Below are 12,933 nucleotides of genomic sequence, written 5' to 3'. Positions count from 1 at the left end.
GTAACATTGTGTTTGCATAATAATAATTATATTGGCTAAGAAGATCTCCTAATGCATATGAGTGCTTTACAACACATAATGTCTAGAGACAAACATAATTGTACTGTAGCTGAAGAACATGAAGGGCCTTAATCCTGTCTGTCTTTTATGGACAAACATCAACACATTACAATAGTTTCATTTGCCAGCTGGGAGATTTTCTTCTATCATAACATTATATTCTTCCTGATTATGTCCAAGTACATTGATGGCTCATAAGTATAAGATCATAAGACTAAGTTTATTATTAAAAGTGCTAGTCTTTGAACTAAAGGGTAAATGTTTTAAGCTGGGAATCAAGTCTACGTTCTGGTTCTCTGCGTATTTCACGAAATGAATTTGAAGTTTGAGCCTCTCTTTCACTGAAGTGCATGTGAGAGTTGGCAGACGTGCCAGCAGAGGGAACCAAAGCTTACTGTCAGCCTCTGTTTGTTACACAAGCTGAGAGTCTGGTATTGAAGCAAAGCCATTTTTTCCTCTAACAAACACTAAAATCAAATGAAAACACAATAGTTCTGTGTAGATGAATTAGTTTTGTCCAAAATCCTGCAAACCGCTCTCCATTATTCACACATATTTGATGATTGGGCAGTAGTTGTTCAGGGCAGTGTTAATTTATATTGCACTTTCAAAAGAGTGCTCTCCAATGAGTAAAAATGTCTTGCATTGATTACAAGTAACCACGCAAATAGATGGGAAGAACGAGCAAATCACAAGATGTGTCAAAGGCGACTTGCAAAGCATTAAATGCAGTGAAATTAACTTGAAAAAGAAGGGCTGCAGGAGTGTGAGGCCTTGCCCTCGTCTCAGCAGGCATCTTAAAAGCAGCCAGGGGCAAAAGTTCAGTCTCTGGTCACCACAGTTAAAAATGGCATATCCCATCCTAATTGCTTGCTTTTAAAATATTTGTAAGATCAGACTGATCCATCCTTGTGATCTCACTCGCTACTTTGACAGGCTTTCAAAGGCCTTTTTTTTTTTTCCTTGGCAGGTAAAGAACGACATACCCTCGCCGCAGTACAAAAGGTTAAAGCTAATTTGGACATTACAGGGATGATGTGACAATTCCAGTGTACATTTCAGCAGCCATTAGTATCTAAAATACAAATGGGGAAGATAACAGAGAAGCCTTGAAGTGCTTTAACAGAGCAGGTGAGTGAAATGAACTTGACAAATGGGAATTTTGCCATTGTTCTGTTATGAAATGGCATGTTTGTGCATTCATATGTGGAGTTAGAAATCAGTCTTCCTTTGTTTTTTGTTTTTTTAATATTTGCAGTGTAATTCATTTTCATGTTAGCATTGCTAATGTGCTCTTTATTGCCTCCTTTTTACATTCTAAATAAATTAGTTGGATATTATTCAGTGAAGGAGTATTAAAAACTCTATTATAATTTTTGATAATGGCCTGGAGTCTCCGGCAGGTATTACAGGCATAATGTTATGCTTCATAGCTTTCCACTGAATTAAACACTGTTAGTGGTGTTTCCACAGGCGTTAGCTTCACCCTATCATCAATCACGGCAATGATAAGGCAGCAACTAGTGACTGATTTTCAGAGTCCACATGTACGCTGCTGTAATTTCTTTCAGGCTCTTGTATAAAAGGGCAGATTGTTTTCTGTGTGATTGAAAAACGCTTGAGTTGGAGCCGCTGAGCTGTAAACAGTAAAGCCACAGTGCTGATTATGGATCCTGTACAAGCCTGTTTGCCCAATCCTGCTTTCTTTAAAGCTGTATTGTCTCAATCATACGACCTCAACTCACTTTTGTTGTTAGCCAGTTTTCCTAATTAAGGAAAAATGCAATAGTTTTTTCAACATCTTAGGAACTTGCTTTGGTTTTTGCTTCACAGATGAGCTCATGGAAAAGTGTGGACTTCTGTTTTGAGCCTCCTCTCAGTTTCTTCATTCACACCCATTATTTTGCCACCTCCCAATGTAACACTCCGCCACACGACAATATGCTGCTATTTATTGTTGCAAGGTTTGACGTAACTGCCCCCACTGTTATGAAACTGGAGAGTACTACAAGGCTACGCATTGTCATGGCAAGTAATGCTTGGAAAGGGTTAATTGTGTTACCAGCCCACGCTATGTCATGTCATACCAATTTGTATTGCACGTGAAAAATTGCATGTAACTTCAGCTACCTCTGCCAGAGGGCTGAGTACATTTTAATGTAACGTGTTGGTATGATACTGAGGCACTTTCTTCTCTTTAGGGTCATTAAAACATCTATTTCATTCTGCTGCTAAGTCATATCTGTTGCACCTCACAGGTCTATAAACAAAACGAAACATTATTTTCTCTCATTTCATAGGGTTGGAACGGGATGTCTCTACCCATTTAACAAGAAATTAAGTGGAATTGAGTACCACAATATTTTAGTGGAGGGAGATTATGAACACATCAACCAGATGTTGCTTCAGGAATTTCCCTTGCTTGGAATATTAAGCAGCCCTGCAGCAGCAGGGCAGATTTTAGACTGAAACAGACCAACCTCCCAGTTGAATCCTCATTCTTTCTACCTGTTGAATGCAAGTCCAATATTCATGTTTTCGTTGTGGTTCAATGGATCAAATTCGTCTCTTTGGGCAGCCAACTCAGCAGTCCTACAAATGTTGCAGGGAGTCATTTGATTCACCGCGTTAATAGAGTTAGAGTAACATGATCTGTGTTTTCAATAAGCCTGGAAATTGAATGAGGCATTTGCATTGATATTGCCCGGGCTTTGTCTTAATCCCTAACTGCTCTTAATATTATTTTTTTTAATAAATGAACACACTACTTATCGCTTCTCCCTGGTTCTCATGTTTACCCAGCAGAGGCGCTCACTCTGACATACTGCTTGAACAGTTTTATACCCAAATTCATGATTCGTTGAAGAAAGAACCACCTGCATTGATTTTCTCTCAGTGTCCGTTCCTTTCTGATGAACTATGCTCGTCATATCTCATCCTCTGGACAGTGGCTCCGGCTGCTCTGCGCTCTGTCTGCCATTTTATGTCCCCCTTGTCTTCTTTCTTTTTACTGTCCCAGCTAATGCATATTGCTTGTTGACCTATGCACTTGAAGTTCAATTTGACTGGCACTTTGCAGCTTGAAGGATAGCACACCATAAATCAGATGACGGGTTGGCCTTGCAAAGGCAAACCATGTCATGCTCTTTGCCTCTGCATGTTGTCCACGGCGAGCTGGAAGATAGCCGTGCCGACGCTAATATGACTAAGACACAGAAAAGCAGGTCAATGTTATCAGCTCCAGCACACTGCCATGAGCGTTGTGGTGCCATCCTTTTGCAGACAATCCCATTGACTTTTCCCTTTCACACTAGAACTAATTGTCTGGAATGAAGCGTGTTGATAAAAATCTAGTTTTCCCGCTGTAGAGAAAAGGCACGTCCTGTGAGAATGACATTCACAGAGGGAGGTTAAAAAGTCTTCAGAGAAGCCCAAGTGGACTTTAAAATCAAAACTTTGTATGTTGCTTTTACTCCTGCAGTTCTTAAGCTGAGCGTCACCACATTTTCAACTGGTCTTCATTGGCGCAACGCCATGCCTGCAACTAACAATCATTTCCATAATTATTAATCTAGCAGTTATTTTCCCAACTAATTGTTACTCATCACTAAAATGTTCGAAAAAGTTATTGTCCTAATTTCTTAAAGCTAGGTCTTTTGTCAGTCAGCTTAAAACCAGGAAATATTCCCTTTCACGTGAGACAAAGAAAAACACTGACTTGCGTGTATCATAATAGTTGCTGATTAATTTTCATTAGTTGTGTCAGCTAAAATGCTGTGCTGGCACATTTGTTGTGAAAGCCCAGGCAGGGTTAAAATCATGAATTTTCAGTATCTCCTGAATTGGCCCATTGCTTTTAAAATTTGGGTCTTTCACAGGACATGTTCTTAACTTACAAACGGGTGAACTCGACTGAATAAAACTGATTCGTATGGGAAAATGATCAGCAAACTCGTGTTTACTACCCAGCCGACCTTGACATCACCACAGGATCCGCAAATGTACATTTAGATATCATCGTTATAACACCTAACATTCGACTGGACTGAATGACACGGTTGTTATGAAGCTGAAGTAGTTAAGTCATGCTTGTCGATACCTTCTAACATATATAGAGGTTGAAGGGTTGAAGGGTTGCAAATTGCCATAAATGCATGCATATACACACACGCATTTGGCAGAGTGAGCCTGTGTTACCCAGAGTCCTCAGAGTAAGTCTTCAATATCAGAGTCACCCGATGGCAATCCATGCTTGATTGCACATGCTGCTTCGCTGAGGGTTGCCCCGGTTCACATCTTATAATTGCCTTCCCCTTCACAGGTGCCGCTTCAGTAAATATGACAGCCTCATTTTAATGTGCCTTGGAAAACACAACCCAAACACTAATGCTGCTTTGTATGCCTGAGCAAATCGCTGCAGGTGTCGCCTAATTATATCACCCACTTGTACCCTAACCTGATCTGTAATCAGTGGGACGATCCCATCTTCGCTATCTTCGCCCGTCCGCTGATCCGCCTTTGCTTTGATTGATTACATCGAAGCCAGCTCCCCTCTCCTGGTCTCGTACTCGTAGCTCACCGTTTGCCTCCAGAAAGATAACACTTGTCCAAAGCTTAATGGAAATTTTGGTTTTGGGGGTTGTTTAGTAAGCAACGTTTGTCGCTGTGTGAAAAAAGAGTTCTCAGGAGAAGACTCATTTAAATTCCTCATGCACCTGTGGTGTTCAGTTTTGTTTTATCACAATTTACTGTTCTACACGAAATAGTCTAAGCGGTGTGGAAGGAACTGTCCTCACCATTAACGACTGTGTGGATGGGGGAGCATTTTAGGCTTGTTTGCATATAATAGATGGAGTTTCGATTTGTTTTTTTCCTTTGATATGAAATACGGAACATAAGTACTGATTCAGTGATCTCTGCTGTTGGTCATGTCCGCCGTGTTCACTCTGCCCAGACAAGTAGTGATAAGATCCTCCCCTTGCGAATACTGAGGATGGAACGTGGCGAGACAGGTGGCAGCAATGAGTGAGAAAAATGCACAATCTTTCCCAACATCGGTGTCTATCAGTCTACGGGGGCAGATGAACAAAAGCGTTGGCAGGTTTGTCACTCAGACTCATCCTGTTCATTACACAGAGACGGTATTTGGACTGCAGAGATGGTGATATGCCAGACCTCAGCGCTGCTTGACATTTCAGACTTTGATCAGTTAGAGATACCGCCTGTCAGAGGTTCCGGACGGTGGACTCGGCCTTTGTGAAACCCTTTATTGAAGCCATGATGGTATGTGGTGATTTGGATGGTGCGAGCTGTCATCAAGTGATTGGATGTTTTGTTTTTGCTTATCCGTTAATTGGTTCCTTCTTCAAATGATTCACAGGTTGGTCCTAAATTATGCAGCAATGTAGAAAATGTTTACCCTTTAAAAGACAGATATCCATACAGTCATCATTAAAAACTCCCAACCGCTAATAGCAGCCATTTTGTCTATACTGTCGCTTTTTAGATTTTAGCTTCAACCCCACTGTTATTCAAGTTGTCTGGTGTTACAGTGGACCACAAACTTTTATCTGACGACTCAGTAGATGAACCAGAAACAAGAGAAAGTTGAACCACGATGTGTCATACATGAAAACTTGGATTGGACTGTTCTGATTTTATTTATCATTTTTGGGACAGTTGAATCCATTATTGCAAGTGAAAGTTAAAAACACTGTGTGAAAACAGTTAACTGGCTCTCACAAAACAACTGTATCTCTTGAGGAGTGAAATGGTCATAAGTAATGGCTGCAAGACGTTTCTTTACATTTCTGTTTTCATTGAAAAGGTGTTTTTCTCTTTACTTGCTGTACATTTAAGTACGTTATCAATAGCGCTAGAAGACAAATTCCATTTTATAGGTTGTTAAAAGATGATTTAAGAGCAATACTATTAAGGTCAATCCTATTCAGTGAACTATCCTTCATTATCTCCGCCAGGCATCATTGACTTTTCTGTTTTATACTGCCATTGACTGCTGGCTCCTCGCTCCTCTTAACGGGACATTATGGGCTGCAAGTGATGAACAACCGCCTCAATTCGGAGTCTTGTTTTCACGTACAGGGTGCTCACGTTCATGCCAGCGGGTTTTTTTTTGTTGCTACTTTGACTTTACAAATGATATTTTGCATCACTGGTGTTTTGGAATCATTCATGTCCACATTTGCACACCAGTGGAGTAATTACATCACTGTAGTTGAGTCATCAGTGTTCTCAGTAGCCCTTCATACATCCTCATTCAGGGGCCATTTTCCCTCAAAGCTTTGTTTCTCATCACACAGTTTCAACACTCCACAGCTCCCATTTCCTTTTGAATACACAATCATTTTGTAATTTTGAATCTACCAAAACAAAACAGCCTTATCAGGTCCCTAAACGCTGAATTCTTAGCCTCTCCGTCTGTCAGACCTGCCATGCTGTAACAGCGTTACACTGGTGATTGTCCAGAATTTGTGACGTTAATGGAGCAAGATGTGGAGTGTAATATTTACCTGTCAGCAGCATTGATAGAATCATGGCTCCAGTGATATGTGGACGGATGCTCCGTGGCAGAAAAGCCCCACCCCCCCACACTTTTTTCTCATATGTCTCTCACCTCCACCCTCATTGCTTCAGTGATTTATTGGTTGGATATAGTATCTCCATGCTGGAGACAGGTTAGGATTGGTCAATCATTCCTACATGTTTTATTAACCATCAGTCTACCAGGGACTGTTACGACAGCGAGGCCTTGGCAGAGTAACGCCTGAGGCAAAACATCCCCCCAGCTTTGTGGAACTTGGCCACAGTCACATGTGGGCAATGAAGCCACTGTGGCTTCATTGATGTAGTGCCAGTTCCTACAGTTAGGTCAGCTTACACTCAATATTCTGTAAAGTATATGACATCTGGGCAATGCTAGAAACTGGAAATGATGTTTTTCTGGTTGATAACCCAAAAAACAAAGAGAATCCGGAGACTGATGTGGTCTGATAGCAATAGAAGGCTCATTCATAGTGGTGCCTTGGGAAAAAAAAAGGAGACTCTGCAGTCAATCTTACCGGAATAAGATAATCAACAGACTAATTCACCATCCAGGAAGCATGCGTCACTGCATTGTTGTCTAAAGATGCACTTTTTTCTCTAATTCTATTCTAAGAGCAACACAGACACTCACTCTGTCCTTGGTTATTATATACAATACAAATTACCCTTTAGCCCCCCATCATATTTCCACGCAGTCTTATTTTCAGTGTGTATTCTTCTCTGTCTCCCAGAACAATGATTCCTCACATGGCTGGGAGCCATCCAGATTAAGTTGGATGTGTCTGCTGAATATCATTTTCTTTTTCAAACAGCATCATGTGAAATTATTCACAAAGAGTATATATATATATATATATATATATATATAAGCAGAATTCCATCCCTCGTTTTCCATTCTGCACTACTCAGAAAAGGGCAGCAGCAGATGGACTGAATGTAAATGAATACATTTTTTTTTCTTTTCCATCACTGGAATAAAGCTGCATCTTATTGAACATTTATCACAGGGCAATTGAGTAAGTGGCGAGTGACTGTTTCTTTCACAGCGCTAATATAATTCACCGCCGTGATGATTGTAATTAAGGCGGCTTTGTGCATTTACATCAGTGATGTATGGCTGACTTCACTGTAGGTGGAATACAAGCAGAAAAAACACAGCATTGTGTATTTGCTCTGTTTCGAGCTGCAGATGCACGAAAAAAATATTCATGAGCTTTAAAGAGTGTTTTGGGACGTTTTGAGCTCGTGGTTAATCACGTCATGTCGAGTGCAGTCATGGACGGCTTATTTTAAGCTCTGTTTTGGTAAATGAAAGTCGGCCATTTCAGGCACTGTTTTCTGCAGATTTGTCAAGAAATAATCTGGTGGTGGATAATGATGACTATGACTGCACGGGGACAGTAGATGGTGGTGTCTTCACTCACTCCTCTGCAAACACCGACTGCATGAATCCACCTCACACACACACACACACACACACACATTCACACTTTGTTTGTTCCCTTCATCAGTCTGTTTCATCTCAGCGGAATCAAACAGCCGGTTATTTTTAATGGAGTGGAGTCGATCAATGGTATTTTTCCCCTCACTTTCTGTACTCTGTTACGGTGTGTGAAAGACCACCGAGCCATATTCCCTCCCCTGTTCCCATTTGCCATCATACCCTTCGATGCTGAGCTTTAGAGACCTGGATAAGGCAGAATTAGCAGTCCCATAGGTGGATTTTTTTTTAGAAACATTTGGTTTTGTTGCTCGACATATTCTTTTCCCCATTCTGCTTCCATATTCTGTTTTGTGTGCGGAAGAATTGGGGTTTTCTCACAGCTTTAAGTTTTGTTTTTTTTTTGTGAAAAATTACCCTGAATAAGCCTTCCAAAAGCCTCTTTTCAACACTAGTCTGACGCATGGGAGATTTATTTTGTCTGTTTTATAAATGGAGATTACTATGAATGCCTCATAGGAAAGCTATTTTTCGACCATCCATCCTGCTTTCCTGAGTGGAATTATTTTTTTCCCTCGTTTTTCCTCATTGTCTTTAACTTCAGTCCTTTCATAAGCTTGGAAATAGTGCCATTTTCCTGATTTAATGATATGACTATATGCAGCTGTAATGTCTAAACACAAACATCCACACAATAGCTCAACACTGACTGGCGTTGACATATCCTGTGCTGTCCTTTAGGGCAGTTTTAGGATTTGTTTCTGCATGTGTGTGAAGTTAATGTGAACACGTTGAGCTCACGAGAGGTTGTGCGTCTTCCGTAGCGCTGTAGCACCACACCTCCCCTCTGCCTCCGTCTCATCTCTCCTCCCTCCTCACTCCCTCACTCATATCCACTCCCTCTCATCTTCCCTGCCTTTACTTTGCAGTGAGGCAGTCAGCGCGCCTGAAAGAGCGAGAGAGAGCCACAAACTGTCAGAGAAGAGCAGAGTTTCACTGCCTTCACGTGTCTCCTCGTTTCCAGGGAGAGGAAAGAAAAAGAAGAAGGAAGCATTGAGATCAGCATGTGTGGACTTTTTCTCTCCTTGAGTCAGCTTTTCTAAATTCTCAGTGACCCCTCAAGATCACAGAGATCCTTCATGACTTTGGGCTCCTCTCAAAACTGAGGCCAATACTTGTTGTTCTGAACCTCACCCCGTCTTAACCTTACCCAGACTGGATCTAGGGAACGAGCGGGCAGTAGGCGGGTGCCAGGAGGCGCCCGGCCCGTGCGTGTGGGCCGGTGTAGCGCTGGAGTGGGTGCAGGGGAACTGGAGTGCTGGGCCGGGTGGGAACGCTGGTCCTGGCGGCGGTCCCGAGGGCGAGGAGGCCGGCTCGGGCTCCGGGTACGGGTCAGGGTATGGTGGCGTGGAGTGGGCCGAGGGCGGAGCAATGCTGAGCGCGATCTGGGAGACGGAGGGGTTGCAGACGGTGGGCATCGTGGTGCTGGTGTTTGCCTCAATCAAGCTGCTGCACCTCCTGGGGCTCATCAGCTTCTCAGAGGGTAAGACGCTAACAGAGCTTAAGGATGAGAAAGACAGGAAATAAGAACAAAAATGGAAAAAAAATATATATATAGAAATCACAGCTGGAATAAAGAATTGCTTGTTTCTAGATAATGTGTGGTGAAAATTGCTAATGCGTTTTCAATCCGTCCCTTCAGTTTCCAGCTGACACGTCAGGGTTACTCTGCAGTAGCTACAACTCCTTTGAAACACGCTTGAAGTTTCTGAGACAGCAATTGGAAAAACTTAATTGAGGTCACCGCGCCGAAGCAGAAAAGACACAATGACTTAGAAGAAAACAAATGAACCGTCTTATCTTATGCGTTGACGGTATGAAAACAGAAAATGTGACAGGAATATGCGTGAGCTTGTGATGTGACTGGAGGAAGATCTCGAGCAGGGAAGATGTGTCACTTCAGACAGATCGGAAGGCTTGAGAGGCAAGTTCTGACTGAATTTCTAGAGCTGAGAAATGAGACTTTCTGTCATTTTCAAGCGTCTGAGTTCATTTGTTCTGGCTTTGTGGGGGTGGTTCCTCTGTTTTTTGTGTGCATAGTTTATAAATGTGTTTACTTCTTCACATATATGCTTCTCATTGTGCAAACCCATCAGTCTCTTCTAAGTAAGAGCACAGTAAGGCTCACTAAGCGCAGCGTGTCAGGCCTAAATAAACTGTTTAGCTTGGATCTGCTGCAGTCGCCTCATTAAATAAAGTAGAGCAGCATGGTAAGCAGTTTGAGTTCAAAACCAGCCCATCCATCAGACGTCCGTTAAGTAAACACACCTTATTTTCTAATTAGGATCATCAATCCTGTGCCCGATTTTGTATGCATGTTCGGGAAGATGAGAAACAGTGATAATGTGTAATAGTGGGGTGCTGGAAAAGCTGACTTGGCCTGAGAGAGGTGTTTAGATCGAGCACAGAGGTGTTAGCGTCTGTGGCTGTGTTATTTCAAAGGCGCGGGGAGCTGTGTTTTCATTTGGGGGGACAGTGAAGCCCATGCTCAGCGTAACAATTTCCATACTTCATAAACAGCGGCAAGATCAAACTTGCTTTCCCCTCGCTCTGCATTAACAAATGCAGCCAACATGATATTGATCATTTTCCACGGTGAGACGATACAGATGTCAAACCAGCGTGCCGAGCGCTGTTTGCCGGTCGATGTAATCTGTATTCCACACAGGTGTCTCGGAGTGTAATTACTAACAGAATATCTGCTATCTGAGCCCGAGGTACGTGACAGGCAGTCAATACAGGTATTGATGCTGTGCATGTGTTTGAAGTCATGCACAGGAAAGGTGGAGGGCATGGAAGAGAAAAAGACTGAAAATAAGGGAAATGGTCTTGAAAATGAGAGATCAAAGGTCTTTTCAAACATATGAACCCTGATGTTTACAGATGAATCATTGTCAGCTGCATGTTTTTTGGGGTGGGAGGAAACTGAACTTCCATGGTTGAACGTGGAAAAGCAATTATTTTCATCATCCATGAATGTGTTGATTACTTTCTTGATTATTCATTAAGTAAAAGTGCCTGTTTTCCTTGATTCATCCAACCAACAGTGTAAAACTCAGACAGACGTTGAGGAAGGGAACCAGCAGATTTTTTGCCATTTTTCTTGAAAAATAATGATGAATCGATCCTAAAAATAGTAGCCAAGCAATTGACAAATTAACTCTGCTTTAATGCAAACTTCTCCAGAGCGGCACCTGACTAGTATTTTGATCATCCAGGTATCGCATGATTATTTTTCTGATTCACTGATTCGTCTTTTAGTCTGTAAAGTGTCAGAAAATAGTGAAAAACTGTTGCAATTGCAATTTCCCAGAGGCCAAGGTGATGTCTCGAAGTATGTTCATGTCAACTAACAATTAAAAAAAAAGAAAGAAAGAAAGAAAGAAAGAAAAGATAAGGAAACACAGTAAATCATTGTGTTTTGGAAGCCCTAACCAGCAAATGACTATCAGTCATTGTTGTTAGATTAAACTTAAACAAATAATTCTGTCCATCTCCTAACTGATTAATGAACAAAGCCAGTGTTGAGATCAGAAAATGACAGTCCTAACCACTGAGCTATTGCACTATTTTCTTTTTTCATAAACAGTCACAAGAATTACCTTTGTTTCCATTTTTGAAACACAAAATCGCTTTTTGCAGCTGTCGCCTTCTGAAATTGCTAAAAATGCTTGTTTTTCGCCTTTTTTGTTTTTATAGAACCTCTAGGGAGGTGTTTCATGGAGCATGCACGCTCCGGTTAACATTCATACAGTCAGACATGTTCGCAGCTGGGGGCTGCCCAGTACGATCACATCCTTCTACTGCCGGCCACCTGAGCAGCTCCACTGAGGCATCTGGGGGATAAAGGTCTTGCTTTAAAAGCCTCTGTGTGGTAAACGCTGAGGGAGTTTCTCAGCTGAGCTGCAGATTTGAACTGGCAACTATCCATTCGCGGGAGGAAATGCGAGCTGAAAGCGTGCTTTCGATGTACAGTATTGAACACTGTCCCACTCTTTACTGTAGCATCAGCTGCCAGCAAAGAGAAAGCTTTGTTTAAGATCAAGTTGTAGCAGGCCACACATTGCAAAGGGGCGGGGGGGGGGGGTCTGCAGGGACTGTACGCTCTGATCTCTTCTGTTGCACATTCTGAGAACTTCAGACCTGAAAAAATAGTTTATGAACAGCCCCCCCCCCCCGCCACTGGCACGCTTCCATGTTGGAGAAATATATTAAGATCATTGCATCACCAGAGCATTGTACTCAGCAAGGCGGCAAGGCCTGGCAAACAGCGTATTGGTAGCAACTTTCAGTTTAATTATGAATGTGGCTGGACTGATGTGTGCATGTATTCCTGCTAACTATCCCAAGGCTAGTATTAGAATTTCACTGCAGCTGGCTCAGTGTACGCTCAACTTGGCTTGTAAAATTATATAAAGAGCCCTCTTGCTAGACATTCTATTGCTTTTGCAGAAAATTGTTGTCATTTATCTTCACATTTCCTTGTCTGGTTTGCTTGGATACATTGCAGCATAACAAGGAGCGTTTTTTTTTTGTCTCTCTCTTACACACACACACACACACACACACACACACACACACACACACACACACACACACACGTCCTGATCCATTTCACACTGTTTGTACATTTCTACACTCGTACAACACAGAGCCTTTAGTGCAAAGTGCCTCATAGGGTACAGACTCATCAATGTGGCACACAATGATAAATAATTCTCTGTTTCAGCCACACGCGCTCCCAACTCCAATCACACACACACACACACACACACACACATTCACAAGCACACCCTTACCCATCAGGG

The 12,933-nt window shown here is 42.1% G+C and overlaps 1 protein-coding gene across 7 annotated transcripts in view; it reads left to right on the top strand.

Annotated features, from left to right (window-relative positions):
• Positions 1-12,933, top strand: part of kcnip4a (potassium voltage-gated channel interacting protein 4a) — a 119,513-nt gene that overhangs the window by 82,007 nt on the left and 24,573 nt on the right. The window contains exon 1 of one of the 7 annotated variants that reach the window (XM_076725206.1): positions 7,822-9,608. The exons of the other annotated variants lie outside the window; for them this stretch is intronic. Within the exon in view, the coding sequence (XP_076581321.1) occupies positions 9,497-9,608 (112 nt within the window). The 5' untranslated portion in view covers positions 7,822-9,496. Of the gene's footprint in view, positions 1-7,821; positions 9,609-12,933 lie in introns of those variants that run through there. 7 annotated transcript variants of the gene reach the window in all.

This window comes from Chaetodon auriga, chromosome 24, assembly GCF_051107435.1.
Source record: "Chaetodon auriga isolate fChaAug3 chromosome 24, fChaAug3.hap1, whole genome shotgun sequence".
Lineage (NCBI taxonomy): Eukaryota > Metazoa > Chordata > Actinopteri > Chaetodontiformes > Chaetodontidae > Chaetodon > Chaetodon auriga.
Note: the sequence above shows the minus strand (reverse complement) of the source record. Positions and strands in the feature narration are given on the sequence as shown.